Source organism: Aythya fuligula, chromosome 4, assembly GCF_009819795.1.
Source record: "Aythya fuligula isolate bAytFul2 chromosome 4, bAytFul2.pri, whole genome shotgun sequence".
Classification (NCBI taxonomy): Eukaryota; Metazoa; Chordata; class Aves; order Anseriformes; family Anatidae; genus Aythya; species Aythya fuligula.
In genome coordinates, this window is record NC_045562.1 from 16,159,090 (window position 1) to 16,171,671 (window position 12,582).

The 12,582-nt window shown below is 49.0% G+C and overlaps 2 protein-coding genes across 2 annotated transcripts in view; one reads left to right on the forward strand and one right to left on the reverse strand.

Moving 5' to 3' along the window:
• Positions 1 to 7,366, reverse strand: part of WRN (WRN RecQ like helicase) — a 40,409-nt gene extending 33,043 nt beyond the window's left edge. The window contains exons 1-5 of the mRNA XM_032186558.1: positions 7,266 to 7,366; positions 7,046 to 7,152; positions 6,381 to 6,526; positions 4,033 to 4,181; positions 1,708 to 1,857 (exon numbers count right to left, since the gene is read on the reverse strand). Coding sequence (XP_032042449.1) covers positions 1,708 to 1,857; positions 4,033 to 4,181; positions 6,381 to 6,526; positions 7,046 to 7,152; positions 7,266 to 7,346 — 633 coding nt within the window. The 5' untranslated portion in view covers positions 7,347 to 7,366. The remainder of the gene's footprint in view (positions 1 to 1,707; positions 1,858 to 4,032; positions 4,182 to 6,380; positions 6,527 to 7,045; positions 7,153 to 7,265) is intronic.
• A 1,441-nt stretch (positions 7,367 to 8,807) lies between these two features.
• PURG (purine rich element binding protein G) lies at positions 8,808 to 11,420 on the forward strand. The gene has a single exon (XM_032187498.1). The coding sequence runs from the start codon at positions 8,808 to 8,810 to the stop codon at positions 9,831 to 9,833; it is 1,026 nt and encodes a 341-aa protein (XP_032043389.1). The 3' UTR covers positions 9,834 to 11,420.
• Positions 11,421 to 12,582: the final 1,162 nt, after the last annotated feature.

The window sequence follows — 12,582 nt, forward strand, 5'->3', positions numbered from 1 at the left end:
ACTAGATCCCAGTGTAGTTATCCTATAAAGTTAGCTGCAGATAGAGAGCTCTAAGTACATCGTTCCCAGTCTCACCATCTGCTCCACCTCATTCAGATTTTATGTAATGCTCCAAGAGAATAGTTATGAATCCACTAAGATTCTGCATGCTTTATATTTCCCTTGATGTGAATAAGTTCTAGCAGAAGAATGCAGCCTAAAGCCAGCAATGAGCTAATTAGGCTACACGTGTTAATCAAGGCATCTCAAAGAAGAAAGAAACAAGTTACTCCCTCGTGTTTCCCTGTGATGCTCCAAAAGGCAGGCCAGGTGAAGGCAGCACAGCAAGGAAGAGGTTTTGCCTAGAAAACGCTGGTTACAGCTGCCGCACCAGGCAGCTCTGAGGACCAAAAATAGAGCCCCTTTTTGGGTTCTGCACCTCCACAGGAGCTAAACACTCCACAGCTTAATAATTAACTAGAAAACTTAATTATTAACTAGAAAATATGCAATGTTTCTAAATCAGAAAACAGGGAGTGCTGTCCTGCTTCCCTTCCTCTATCCGACCTAGTCACAGAACTACAATCCTGAGGGGTGAAGAGATTAAGTGCAACATTCAAGCAGCACCAAAAAGAAGAATTTTCTCCCAGGAAGCAGGTAGCACCCAGTTGCACATGGCTAAGCCAGAATCCAGAACCAAGGGAAAAGCTCTCTCCTTTCAAAATGGTGAAAAAAAACAAAAACAGACTTCTCCAGAGCTACAATAATTGACATACAGCAGAACCAAGTTGCATTAGCCACTAGAGAAGATTACACTTCTTCAGAGCTGCTCATTAACTTTAACTCGTGTATCATATTCTGCAGGAGCTGAGAAAACTGGATTTTGCTCAATAAGCAGCTCAGCAAAGATGACTAAAAAGCCCCCAACAACAACAACAACAAAAAAATCAGTTGGAAACACTACCAAGCTACAGCAAATACCTGCAAACAAGGGAACCCAGGAAAAATTACCAACAGTTCACTTCTATAAGTGGTTATTGCACATAGGAATTATGCATCAGCTGTGCCACACGTGGGACAGTAACTCTGAAAGACTTCACACAGATAAAGATAAAATCAACGTGATTGCATGATTGCTCCATCAAAATTCACTTTCCTCAGGTGACAGCTTGAAGCCAGTCCAAATGGATAGAGATTCCTCTGGCATACTTCTCAATGCCCATAGTACTCGGCACGCTGAAAGCACAGCAGAGCTTCCAGAACTGCTTCAGCAGCAGGCTTCAACGAAAAGGCAGATTTTGCAAAATAATTAAAAAAAAAAAAAAAAAAAAAAAGTGAAGACCTCACAGGAGGTTCAAGGATGCTGTGAAATTTTGTTTCTTTTTCCTGTCTACATTCAGTTTTCTGCATGAAACATCCAATGCAGCATGCTCTTCGAGTGACCTCAGTTGCCTGTCTCAATGCTGAGTCAGGCCCAAGCAGCACCACCTTCAGCAGAAATAGATGGCATGACAGTGCCATCTGTCATGAACGCTGCAGCTCAAAAAGCAATTTAATACAGACAAGGAATAGGAGAGTAAACAGCATGGCAGTATTTCCACCTCGAAACACCCCATATCCACACTGGACCATGAAGTCTTCCAATGCTGACCAAGTTCTGTCGCAGAAAGGTGCTAAAACCAAACAGCACATTAGAAGAGGTATTTATAGATCTTTTCTTGTACGTACGTATGCATCTGTGGCTGCATACAGTTTCTGCTCCTCATTGAGTGGAAACTTTTCCCAGTTGCTGCAGCGGACAGTCTTATCTTTCAGAAGCTGCTTCCCAAAAAGGTGTTTTACCAGCCCATTTAGGCTCCATAACTCCTTACACTTCAGCTGGAAAAAAATAAATAAAATAAACTCGTTTAAAGGAGAAAGCAACTGCACTTGTCAAAATGCATTTGCAGAAACAGCAAAGCGTACTTAATACTTCATTAGAAGCAGAGATCTGGATTAGGCAGAATAAACTATCTTCCTCAAAGCACCGATTGTTCTTCAGGCCTAATTCTGCTGTCATCATATTAAAAGATAATTTGGCCATTAGAAACACCTATTTTCCTCCCCTAAACCTGTACTGCTGTAGGACATCCCTACATTGTCAAGCTGGGAAGGCATTAGGGCTGGGTGAGTCCACGCACTGTGAGGCAGTGCTGTCACACTATGGAGAAAAAGAAAAAAAAAAAGAGAAACTTGTACAACGGTCACCAGGCTGAGACAAGAGCCAGAGACTTAGTTGTCAGCCCCGCTCTCCCCCAGGATTTTGGCAACAATATTTTGCTATTGAAAATAATAGTGATCAGGATATATTTAATGGAAACGTGGGAGTATCAGGGGCAGCTTGTAACTGTTCTGTCGTCTTTTGCAAGCCTGAGAAACCAAGTGCAAGCCAAAGAGCAGTGATATGCCACGCTAGCCATTATTCACTGCACTGTGAAGCAGTTCCTGGAAGACTCCAGAAACCAGCCCGCCACGCTGCTGTCTCCAATTGCTTCCATAATGTTAGCTGTCAGTCACAGCTGCTACATCCCATTGCCTCACCGGGCTCTGGGAGCTCAGGAAGCTTTCCTTCTGACTCCAAGGAGCCAGGGCTTGCAGGCACAGCCTCGTGCTATGCTAACTGAGAGTCCTTGCACACAGCCTGCAGAGCCTAGCAGTGCCTGCAGCAGCGTGGCATTATCAGTTCATCCCCTTCAATCAGGTATCAAAAGCCTACCCAGTGCTGATTTTAGGTGCCCCCTCCTCTCCCCCTTGCGCTGTGCCATTACATAAGCTGCTATTCTTTGTTCTCTCAGGCTTCATTTTCAAATTTATTTTTGGACTGTTTTCTCTTCAGCAAAAGACTTTAAAGCTGCTATTAAAGATCACATCACTTATCTTCATAACAAAATATCCTACGGCTGGGTGCTGGGGGTGGGGAATAAGGTGTGGGGATGAATTCTGGAAACTCAAAATCTGAAAAGGAACAGCTCCTTTTATCGCTTGAGCAAAACAATTTACTCTGCGTAGCTTCCAGCCCACAAGGAGCTAAAGCTCAAGGCAACGCAGCCCTGAATGCTGAAGGTACATCACACGCCCCTCTCTTCCACCACGATTTGAATACACAGCATCAGAGAAAGGTAGTGGAAGGACTATTCCTTGACATAAATCTGTGCTCCACCAGGAAACTGTGACTGTGGCTGCTATCCTACTGTGCAAAAAAATACACAGAAGCAAATAGAAGGGCATGGAGAGGCAGACCACAGGCAAAGAAAAACACTGTAGATAGAAAAAAGACAAAAAAAAACTTTGAGGGCTATGAAAGTAAGAAGAGTGGCAGGATGATTTGGGTGGTAATGAACTTTTCATCCTCTTCCCCAACACGAGTGCAGATTTACCTGCATCAGGTGGTACCTAAGCAGCACCTAGCTACAGCATGATGCGAGATATGCCAGGCACAATGCTACTTCTGAACAGGGGGTTGTCAGACAGCAGAAGCTGGCCCCAGGTTAGCAGAGGTAGCACCAGCTTCTGAGGCACAGAAAGGAAAATACTTCTGGAGCTCCACCTCCAGATGGAGGACTTCATGGAAGACCTGGCTTCCTTCCAGAAGCCTCCTTCCAAACAGGCATCAGACCTTCACGGTTCTAGGGGTTCAGCCTCTACTGGAACACATATGCCATCGCTAACACCCCCCCAGTTTGACACAGCCTGCTGATCTCTGTCACTAAGAAGTAAGAAAAACGCACCCGCAGCTGGATCTAATGAGCTGTGCCTCTGAAATGCAAACAGCGAACAGACCTGGGAGAGGAAAAATACTAAGAACATTCTGGCTTACTGAAATACAATACTTAAATCTGCAGGCTGAGTTCTCTGGAAACGTGATTTATTTATTTTTTTAAAGCTGCATCACCTCTCCGCATTACTCTACAGAACAGGCTTGTATCAGAATTTAACTCCTGGGAAGACAAGGAAATCTCTCATACAGCACATTAACAAGATTCCCTCCCACAACAAAAAGGTTTTAAGCTTTACTTTCTCATTAGCAACGTCAGCCAGCTCCACAAAGCTCTTCAGCTTGATTTCAAAGTCACTCATCAGCTTCCATTGATCTCCCTCAATTCCTACGCCAACCTTTTTAATTGTTTCATCTTCGAGCAGTCTTTTGAGTCCCTTGGGAAAACCTAAAATAGATTAAGCCCAAACATGAGAAACTAGATACTGGAAGATGCCAGATAGTCTAACGGAAATGACAAAATCTAGCACAGAGGCCACCTGCAGAAACCTGTGCTTTTGGAGGAAAAGCTCAAAAACTTGCTAGGCAAATTCATTCTGTATCTGAAAACAAATTAGAGGAAAAAAAAAAAAAAAAAAAAAGAGACAACCTTATTCCACTCGTCTTACTGATCCTAAAACCACATAACAACAAAAAGGCAACTCCTTTAGCAGAGGAAAAAAATATTTCAATCCTTAGAACTGGATGCTTTTCACACCAAATGCAGTGCTATCTTACTGTTTTCCACAGGATTTTATTTCCTAGCACTTGGAAAATAGAATTAACCAACCACATCCTCCACCAAGCCCAGACAGGTCAGTCTTGTAAGTGAAAGAAGTTACTTAGCATCTGTGTGCATGCTTACTTATTATATTTTGATTCAGCCCAAGCTGACTGCACAGCAACGCTGAATAAAAGGGTATTTTCAACTTCACAGGCTCAAGTAAGGCACATAGCTCTACTACCTGGTCTGCTACAGGAGCAAACACACAGAGATGCTTCACCTCAAAAAAACATGGGGAGATTCGCCTGAAGAGGAGAAAAATCCAGCTGACCTGAACACAGGCACACCAGATATGCAGCTGACTTACTGAAGGAGGGATTTCCCCTACCTAAAAATATCAGGAAGACCTTGAAAAGGTGGCAACTTCCCAGTAGATGACTTTTGCTCTATTTCCTCCACCTCATTTCTAGAAAAAAAATACTGTATAAACCTAAGCGGTCTAGGTCTAGACTATCCAGAGGCTACAACGTGAGAAGTAGGACATGTTCCATGGAAGGAAAAAGGGTAAAAAATGGAGAGTTATCAAGAACCTTCATGATCAAAACATATTGAAACTTCATCCTTTACGGGATGTGTTTATACACAGTCCAGCAACTCTTCATTCTCGTTTTCCCGCAGGAGAAAGTTTGTTTCTTTTTAAACAAAAACAAAAACAACAGAATAAGCCTTGTCCAACTCAATGATTCTGCAGTCTTCTTTTTTTAAAAAAAAAAAAAGTCAAATATTCAGAATAAGCAAAAATTGGCTGTGGTTCTTGGCAGAGTGCTGACATCTTACCCAGTTCAAAGTGCATCTCCCTTTGGCATGAACAAAAGCTTTAGAAAACAATTCAGGCAGAAACACCATCTTCTGCTGTTAGGCTCATAGTTAGCAGTAGCACCTATACAACCATGCCTGGGATTGACATCCAAACACACAGCTTCACCCTAAAACCAAAAGTGTTTCAGCTCCTCCTCACGTCTCTTCTTTCCCTGGCTTCTTTTTCTTAAATCTTACCTTTGTGAGGTTGAAAATATCTGCCTCATGGATTGAATAGCCTCTGGCAATTAAATTTTCCACCTCATTTGCTATAAATGACAAAGGACTGAACACCAACATTTAAATTATCCCTATTACACCTCAGCATGCACACCCCAGGGAAATCAGAGGCATCTCACAGGCATAGTTTCAACCCAGCATTCAAACCAAAGGTTATAAAATTGCAACCTGCTTCCCCCTCCCCCCCCCCCTCTTATTTTTCTTATTTGGAAGCTTTTATTCACATCCACAATGAATTCAGATGCTGTTGAACATGCATCCCCCTCTCCGCACAGCTGCATCACACATGTATTCAGTATTCTTCCTGAAAACTAAATGCACAAAATTAGGAAAGAAAGTGTGATGGCCATCGTTTTTGAGGGATTTTGTTACTCGAGTCAAATCAAGAAGAGACACAGCCAGCTAAATTTAGGTTTGGTGTTTATTTTGGCAGCAAAAAGAAGAAAGCTCATTATCTGAGCAGTTTTCAAAACAGTATTAAGACTTTTTCCCAGAACAAAAAATAATAATAATCCTTAGGTAAAATTCTCTTACCCTGTTCAGAAGCCACAGGGCCACATGCTAGAACACCGCCCGAACCTTGGCCTAAGGACCCCTTAATACCTGAGGAGTGCTCAGTGAATAAAATAAACCCCTGTATTGTAAGCATCACAGGGAAGAAGATGGATGGATTTTTTTTCCAACTGTCAGAGTGAAATAGGCTGCAGCTCAAGGCTAAAGTTCAGACCAAATCACAAGAAACAGAAGAGAGGTCATGCCCTGGCAGGAGTAGAGGAAGTACAGTACCTGACATGGAAGAGATGTGGAACAAGTAGCATTTTTCCTCTGTTACACACAGCTGTATGACAGCTATTTTTGCCATCTTTCCTTTGGTGTATGACGGTGGCCATTCAATATCAAATCCAACAGCAGCCCCACATGATAAAGTTTGCCTGAAAAGACACCAACATTCCTCACGTTTAACTGCTCTCCTACCAGCACTTGGAATATCAGGATTGAGTCACCTCACATAAGGACAATTAAGGGAATCACAACCAGCACATTTTTTTCTTTTCACATGCATAAGGCACAAAAACCATTTTAATATTGAGGGTTGAAATTCCTGCTGCTTTCTTTCTGGTGCTACGCTGCAAGTTCCATACAGAGCTCTTCCCCCCCCCCCCCCAGTAACATGAGCAATGCTAAATAAGAATGGGGCAGAAATATATTTATTTGCATGATAAAATACTACTTCCTCCCCCCCAAATTTACACTCCCAATTACAAATTAACTTAATTCGCTTGTTTTATTACAGCTTTGTGCTCGCAGCTGATAAGGAGGAAGCGTACAACAGGCCGGCTGTTTTATCAGGCCGCAGCACGCACCCAGCAAGGAGCAGCGGGCAGAGGAGCACAGCTCCCTTCCCAGCGAGGAAAGGGGCACCCCAAGGAAACAGGGGGACGAGCTGGCACCTGATATCCTCCGAGAGCAGGGAGCAGTCGCTGGCCTCGTGGCTGTACACGATGGAGCCGCAGAACTCCAGGAAGGGCAGCCCGTCCTCCAGGAGGCTCCTGTGCTGCTGCACGACAGAATTGCACAGGGTTTTTGGCAGAGGCGCTGTGAGGGCGCTGCGTGCCCGTGCTGCGGGGTTTTGCTGCCCCCCGCCCCGGCTGCTCGCCCCGCACCGCCTACCTCCGCGCCGCCCGCCTGGCTGCTGGGCGCACGCATCCACTGCGGGTACTTCTCCCGCCCGGCGGCGCCCCGCGGCTCCATGGCGCTCACTCCTCCCGCATTTCACTTTAAAAAAAAAAAAAAAAAAGGACAAAAAAAAGGACAAAAACCCCTCACGGCCCGAACCAGCGCGCAGCGAACACCCCTCACCCTCAGCCCCACCACCCGCCACTGCCGGCTCACCCAGTGACGTCACGCCGCGGCGCGCGCCTCACACATCACGAACCCCCCATCCCCGCGTCCCCCCTCCCTCGGCCCATTCGGGGGTTACCCGAGGTGACGCGCATGCGCGGCGCGGCGGCGGGCGCGGGGCGCTGTGGGTAATGTAGTCCCGGGGGCCGGCCGGGCGGGCCGGCGGCGCCCACCGCTGTGTCTCCGCCGCCGTTCGCCGCTCGCCGCCCGCCGCCGGGCGGGGCCGTGTCGGGGCGGGGCGGGGCCGCGGGGGTGCGGCAGCCCCGGGCTCGGCGCGGCGGGGGGGGCGGCGGGGCCGCCGGGTGAAGGGCAGCGCCGGCGATGGGCGCTATGGGGTGAGTGGGGGGGGGGGCGCTGGGGGCACTGTGGGGGAGGAATGGGGTAATGGGGGGGGTACTGGGAGCACTGGGGGGGAACTGGGGGGGAACTGGGGGCGGGGGGGGTCAGGGGAGGCTGTGCTGGGGGTACTGGGGGGGGAAATGGGGTGCTGGGGGGCACGGGAAGAGCCGCCCCGGGGGAGATGCGGTGCTGGGGGGCACTGGAGGGGCAGGAGAGGGGGTACTGGGGGTACTGGGGGCAGCCCCGGGGGTACTGGGGGGGGAAATGGGGTGCTGGGGGGGCAGGGGAAGCTTTATTGGGGATGCTGGGGGGGAAATGGGGTGCTGGGGGGCACTGGGGGGTCGTGGGAGGCTCTGCTGGGGGCACCGCGGGGGGAAATGTGGGGCCGGGGGGCTGGGGATGGTCTCCTGGGGGGGATTTGGGGTGCTGGGGGCAGAGAGGCTCCGCTGCGAGGCAGTGGGGGGTTAAGGGGAGGAGATGCGGTGCTGGGGGCAGGGGGCCGTGCTGGGGAGCACTGGGGGGGCAGGAGGTGCAGCACCCATGGGGGGTAGGGAGGGGGTCCACGGGGTGCTGGGGGGGCTCCCGGGGGCACCCACAGAGGGCACGGGCTGGGAGCGGGATGTGGGGTCCGTGGGGGGAGGCTGTGCGTGGGCTGGGGGTCTGCAGGGCAGCGGGGTGGGGGCTCCCCCATGGGTGCCCGTCAGCACCAAGGTGGAGAGGTCACGGGAGGTGCCGGGAGGCCGACCCGGGGCGCTCGGTGCCGCTGTGGGGGGACACGCAGCCTGGTGGGGACGGGGCTCCGGGGGGATGCCGACACCGGGCACGGGGCTGAGCAGGGTGGGGGTGCCGGGAGGGAGGCTTGGTAGGGGGAGCAGCGGTGAGCGGAGCGGCGGCGAGGAGCGTAGCAGGCCCCTGGTGCTGCTGTTGTCATCCGTGTGTCTGTTGTGTGTTATTTCCAGCTGATTGGGAAAGATGGAAAGAGGGAGAGGAGGAGGAGGAGGAGGAGGCGGCGGCGGAGGAGGAAGGAACCTGGGGGGCTCCGGCTTGCACAGGAGCGTGTATTCCCAGTCCCAGCAGCAGTACCATTACCCGGCCCCCTCGCAGGGGGGCTGCATGGAGATCCAGGAGCTGGCCTCCAAGAGGGTGGACATCCAGAAGAAGCGGTTTTACCTGGACGTGAAGCAGAGCTCCCGGGGCCGCTTCCTGAAGATCGCGGAGGTGTGGATAGGGCGAGGCCGGCAGGACAACATCAGGAAAAGCAAGCTGACCCTCTCCCTGTCGGTGGCCGCCGAGCTGAAGGACTGCCTGGGGGACTTCATCGAGCACTACGCCCACCTGGGCCTGAAGGGCGGCCACAGGCACGAGCACAGCAATGGCAAGGAGCAGCACTCGAGGCGGCGCCAGCAGCACCCGCCGCCCTCGCCCCCGGGGTCCGTGGGCTCGGAAGAGCCCCCTCACAGCGTCCTCAAAACGGAGTACATCGAGAGGGACAACAGGAAGTATTACCTCGACCTGAAGGAGAACCAGCGGGGGCGCTTCTTGCGGATTAGGCAAACCATGAGCAGGGGACCGGGCATGATCGGTTATTTCGGCCACAGCCTGGGACAGGAGCAGACTATTGTCCTCCCGGCGCAAGGGATGATTGAGTTCAGGGATGCTTTGGTCCAGCTGATTGAAGAGTACGGCGAGGGGGACATCGACGAGCGCAGGGGCGGGGGCGACGACCCCCCCGAGCTCCCCGAGGGCACCTCGTTCCGGGTGGACAACAAGCGGTTCTACTTTGATGTGGGATCCAACAGGTATGGCATCTTTCTGAAGGTAAGTGAGGTGAGGCCACCCTACCGTAACACCATCACGGTCCCGTACAAAGCATGGACAAGGTTTGGGGAAAATTTTATCAAGTATGAAGAGGAGATGAGGAGAATTTACAACAGCCATAAAGAAAAGAGGATGGATGTCAGAGGGGACAGTGGTGAAGAGCAAGAGGGTCTCGAATAGAGTGCATTGGACTGGCCGTCTGGCAAAATAAACAAAACAAAAAGCAGAAATTGGCGAGAGGGACTGATCTGTAGTCATTTGAAGTTGCCCCGTTGTTTTGTAAAGCCCTTTCCGGTAGCTCGTACTAACTCCAGTACATAATATTGCGGGAGTCTGGTTATCGTGCTAAATTACGCCCAAAACATCTCTGTATTTCTCATGAAAGTAACAACCTCCCGAGTCTGTATGAGTCAGCTTCTTCGAGTGTGGAAGACTATGGAAGTATGCGTATCAGCACAAAAAAAAAAAAAAAAAAAAAGGCATTCTGACCTTTAAATAGTCTAGATAAGGCTTGTATTGCACTTCAGCATGGTGCAAAAAAAAAACACAACACCCTCATGCTGAAATGTATCAGTTTCTGCTTATGACAGGTTTTCTGGAACTGAATTCTGTCCGTACTCAGTCAAAAGGCTGAGCAGCTTAGCTACAGGGCACCTCGTACAAAAACCAACCCCCTTTTAATTGCTCATACATGTATGAGGAGAGGTAGACGTTTGAAAATTGGGACCTGCAGGTTGCTGAGTTTGAAAGGATATGGGTGAAATCTCGATAACCAGTCAGACCTTTATGATGTGCTGGTGGAGAGCGGAAGATTTGTCCATAACCTCATAGTCCTGTGCTAACTGAGTGACCCGAGTATCCCAGGACAGCGAAGCTGTGCTCGAGTGCTAAGCCTTCCAAATTAACGGCAACGAGTAATAACCCACTCTTCATCTACGTGCTCTGCCCACGCGAGGCTGATGATTTTTTTTTTTTTTTAACGCGTTTCTCAAAATTTCGAGAGCTATTTTTGTATGCGGGGTGTTGTGGGTTCCAGCAGGCGGCTGCGGAGCGGGTTTTCTGAGGCTGGATGGCTGCTGTGATCGAGGTTCCAGGGTTCCCTCCCAAAAGTGAGATTAACACGGTCAGTGTTACACGCACGAGGACGACAGCTGGGCGTTTCTCTCCTCCTGCCGAGAGAAAGGCCTTTGGGGGGTTTGGTGCACCGCTTGATTCCTATAAAAATGCATCTCTGTCATATTGATCTGTAGCGCGTTTTCAAAGCCGTGGTTAAGGCTGCGTCAGGTTTTCTGTCAGTTCGGTTTTGCAGATGTTATTACCGTAAGATAATACCCGTGCCCTCCCGTCACCCGCTTCCCACCCCGTGTCACAGCTGGGTTAATTCGGTGTCTGGCTGCTCACCTTGCAGCACAAAGTCCTACTGGTGGCCCTGTGGCCTGACCCTTGCAGTCCCTGCAAGAGTACTCCTCTGCCTGGAGGGAAAGTGCGCAGAGTTACCACTTTAGCAGGCTTGAAGAAAGACTTTGAAAATTCTTGGTCATTTCTTCAAAACACGTGTAACTTTGGGGGCTTTTTCAGCCCTTGGGTGACCAGTTCCTTCCCTCCTGAAGGCAGTGGGCGTTTGGTTGAGCTCCAGGTCCTTTAAATTGCCCACCTTTAAGGTTTTTTTGAAGAATGCGTCGCTCTGACTAGTCAGATATTTGTAATCATTTGAATTGTTTTTTTTTTTGCAGAGTGGCCTAGTGTGCATGTGGGCCAGCTGTTTCCTAACCCAACTATTCTTTTTTTTTTTTTTTTTTTTTTTAATTTGTTCAGAAAGGTATTTATCTGCAACCAGACCATTTTCACGCTTCGTCTGGACCCACCTGCACGCTGCATGGCTGCGCTAAATCCAAAAGCTATTGCCTGTTACGACATTAACCATAGCAAGAAAAGCTGGGGAGGTGGGGGTGGGAACTAAGAGGATAATCTGGACTTTACTTTGGGTACTAATGACAGTTGATCTGTTTTAACTTTAAAAAAAAAAAAAAAGGAAAAAAAAAAGAAAAAAAAAAAAAGCTTGCACCAAAGTCACCAAAGAACCTTTAGGAAATGTTACAGTTGTGACAGGAAGTAAGAAAGTTAATTTCACTGTTTTAGGTGATTCCCCCTGTACGTAAACTACATATTGCAGTTACAGCAAGCAAACATTTGGCTTAGTGTCACAGTGACCATCCGTTTCTGCACAGATTGCTCTTTCAGGTACTTTTTCAAGTCTGTAAGGGATTTTCTCATTCCACCACTGGAACTGCTAGTGGACCACGATGAACCAGCTCGAGGCAATGTGGGGTGCTGGTTCATCTTTGCTTTTAGGGTTTTGCTCACAATGTTTTTAACAGGCCCATTAAAAAAAAAAAAAAAATTACAATAACTTAATGTCCTAGTGTTGGTGTGAAACCAGAATTTAGCAAAAGAGTCACGGATGCGCAAATTAGCTCATCCCTTGCTGCTGCTGCCCGTCACAGTGCCTGGAGTAAGGAGGAACTTGCCGCAGGTTGCAGCCACCTGGAGCTATGAATGTACAACCCTTTTACGCTCACCTTCCCGTGCCCGTGTGGCGTTCCTCCCCTACGTGCTTGACATCTTCCAGCCCGCGCCCCCGTTTGCCTCCACGCATCGTGAAAGCTCCTGTGTTGGAATCTGCCTCGGTTAGGTGTGTGTTGTAGATGGTCATACATTCCTTCTGTTCCTTTACTGTTAGTGAGAAGAGTCACAACGGGCAAAGCGATTGAAAAGGCCTGTTTTCTTCACTGTTAAACAAAAAAAAATAATGGCAAGATGCAAAATGGTTTTCCTTATTGCTGCCCACTTGGCACTTTGACAAAAGGGTAACTAAGTGCAGCTGGCTGTGTCTTAGTTAGGCTGGTATCAGCGTGTGTTTAAACCATTC

What these genes read in the sequence shown, in the direction of transcription:
- PURG (XM_032187498.1), top strand. Translation starts at nt 8,808, where the DNA reads ATGGAAAGAGGGAGAGGAGGAGGAGGAGGAGGAGGCGGCGGCGGAGGA.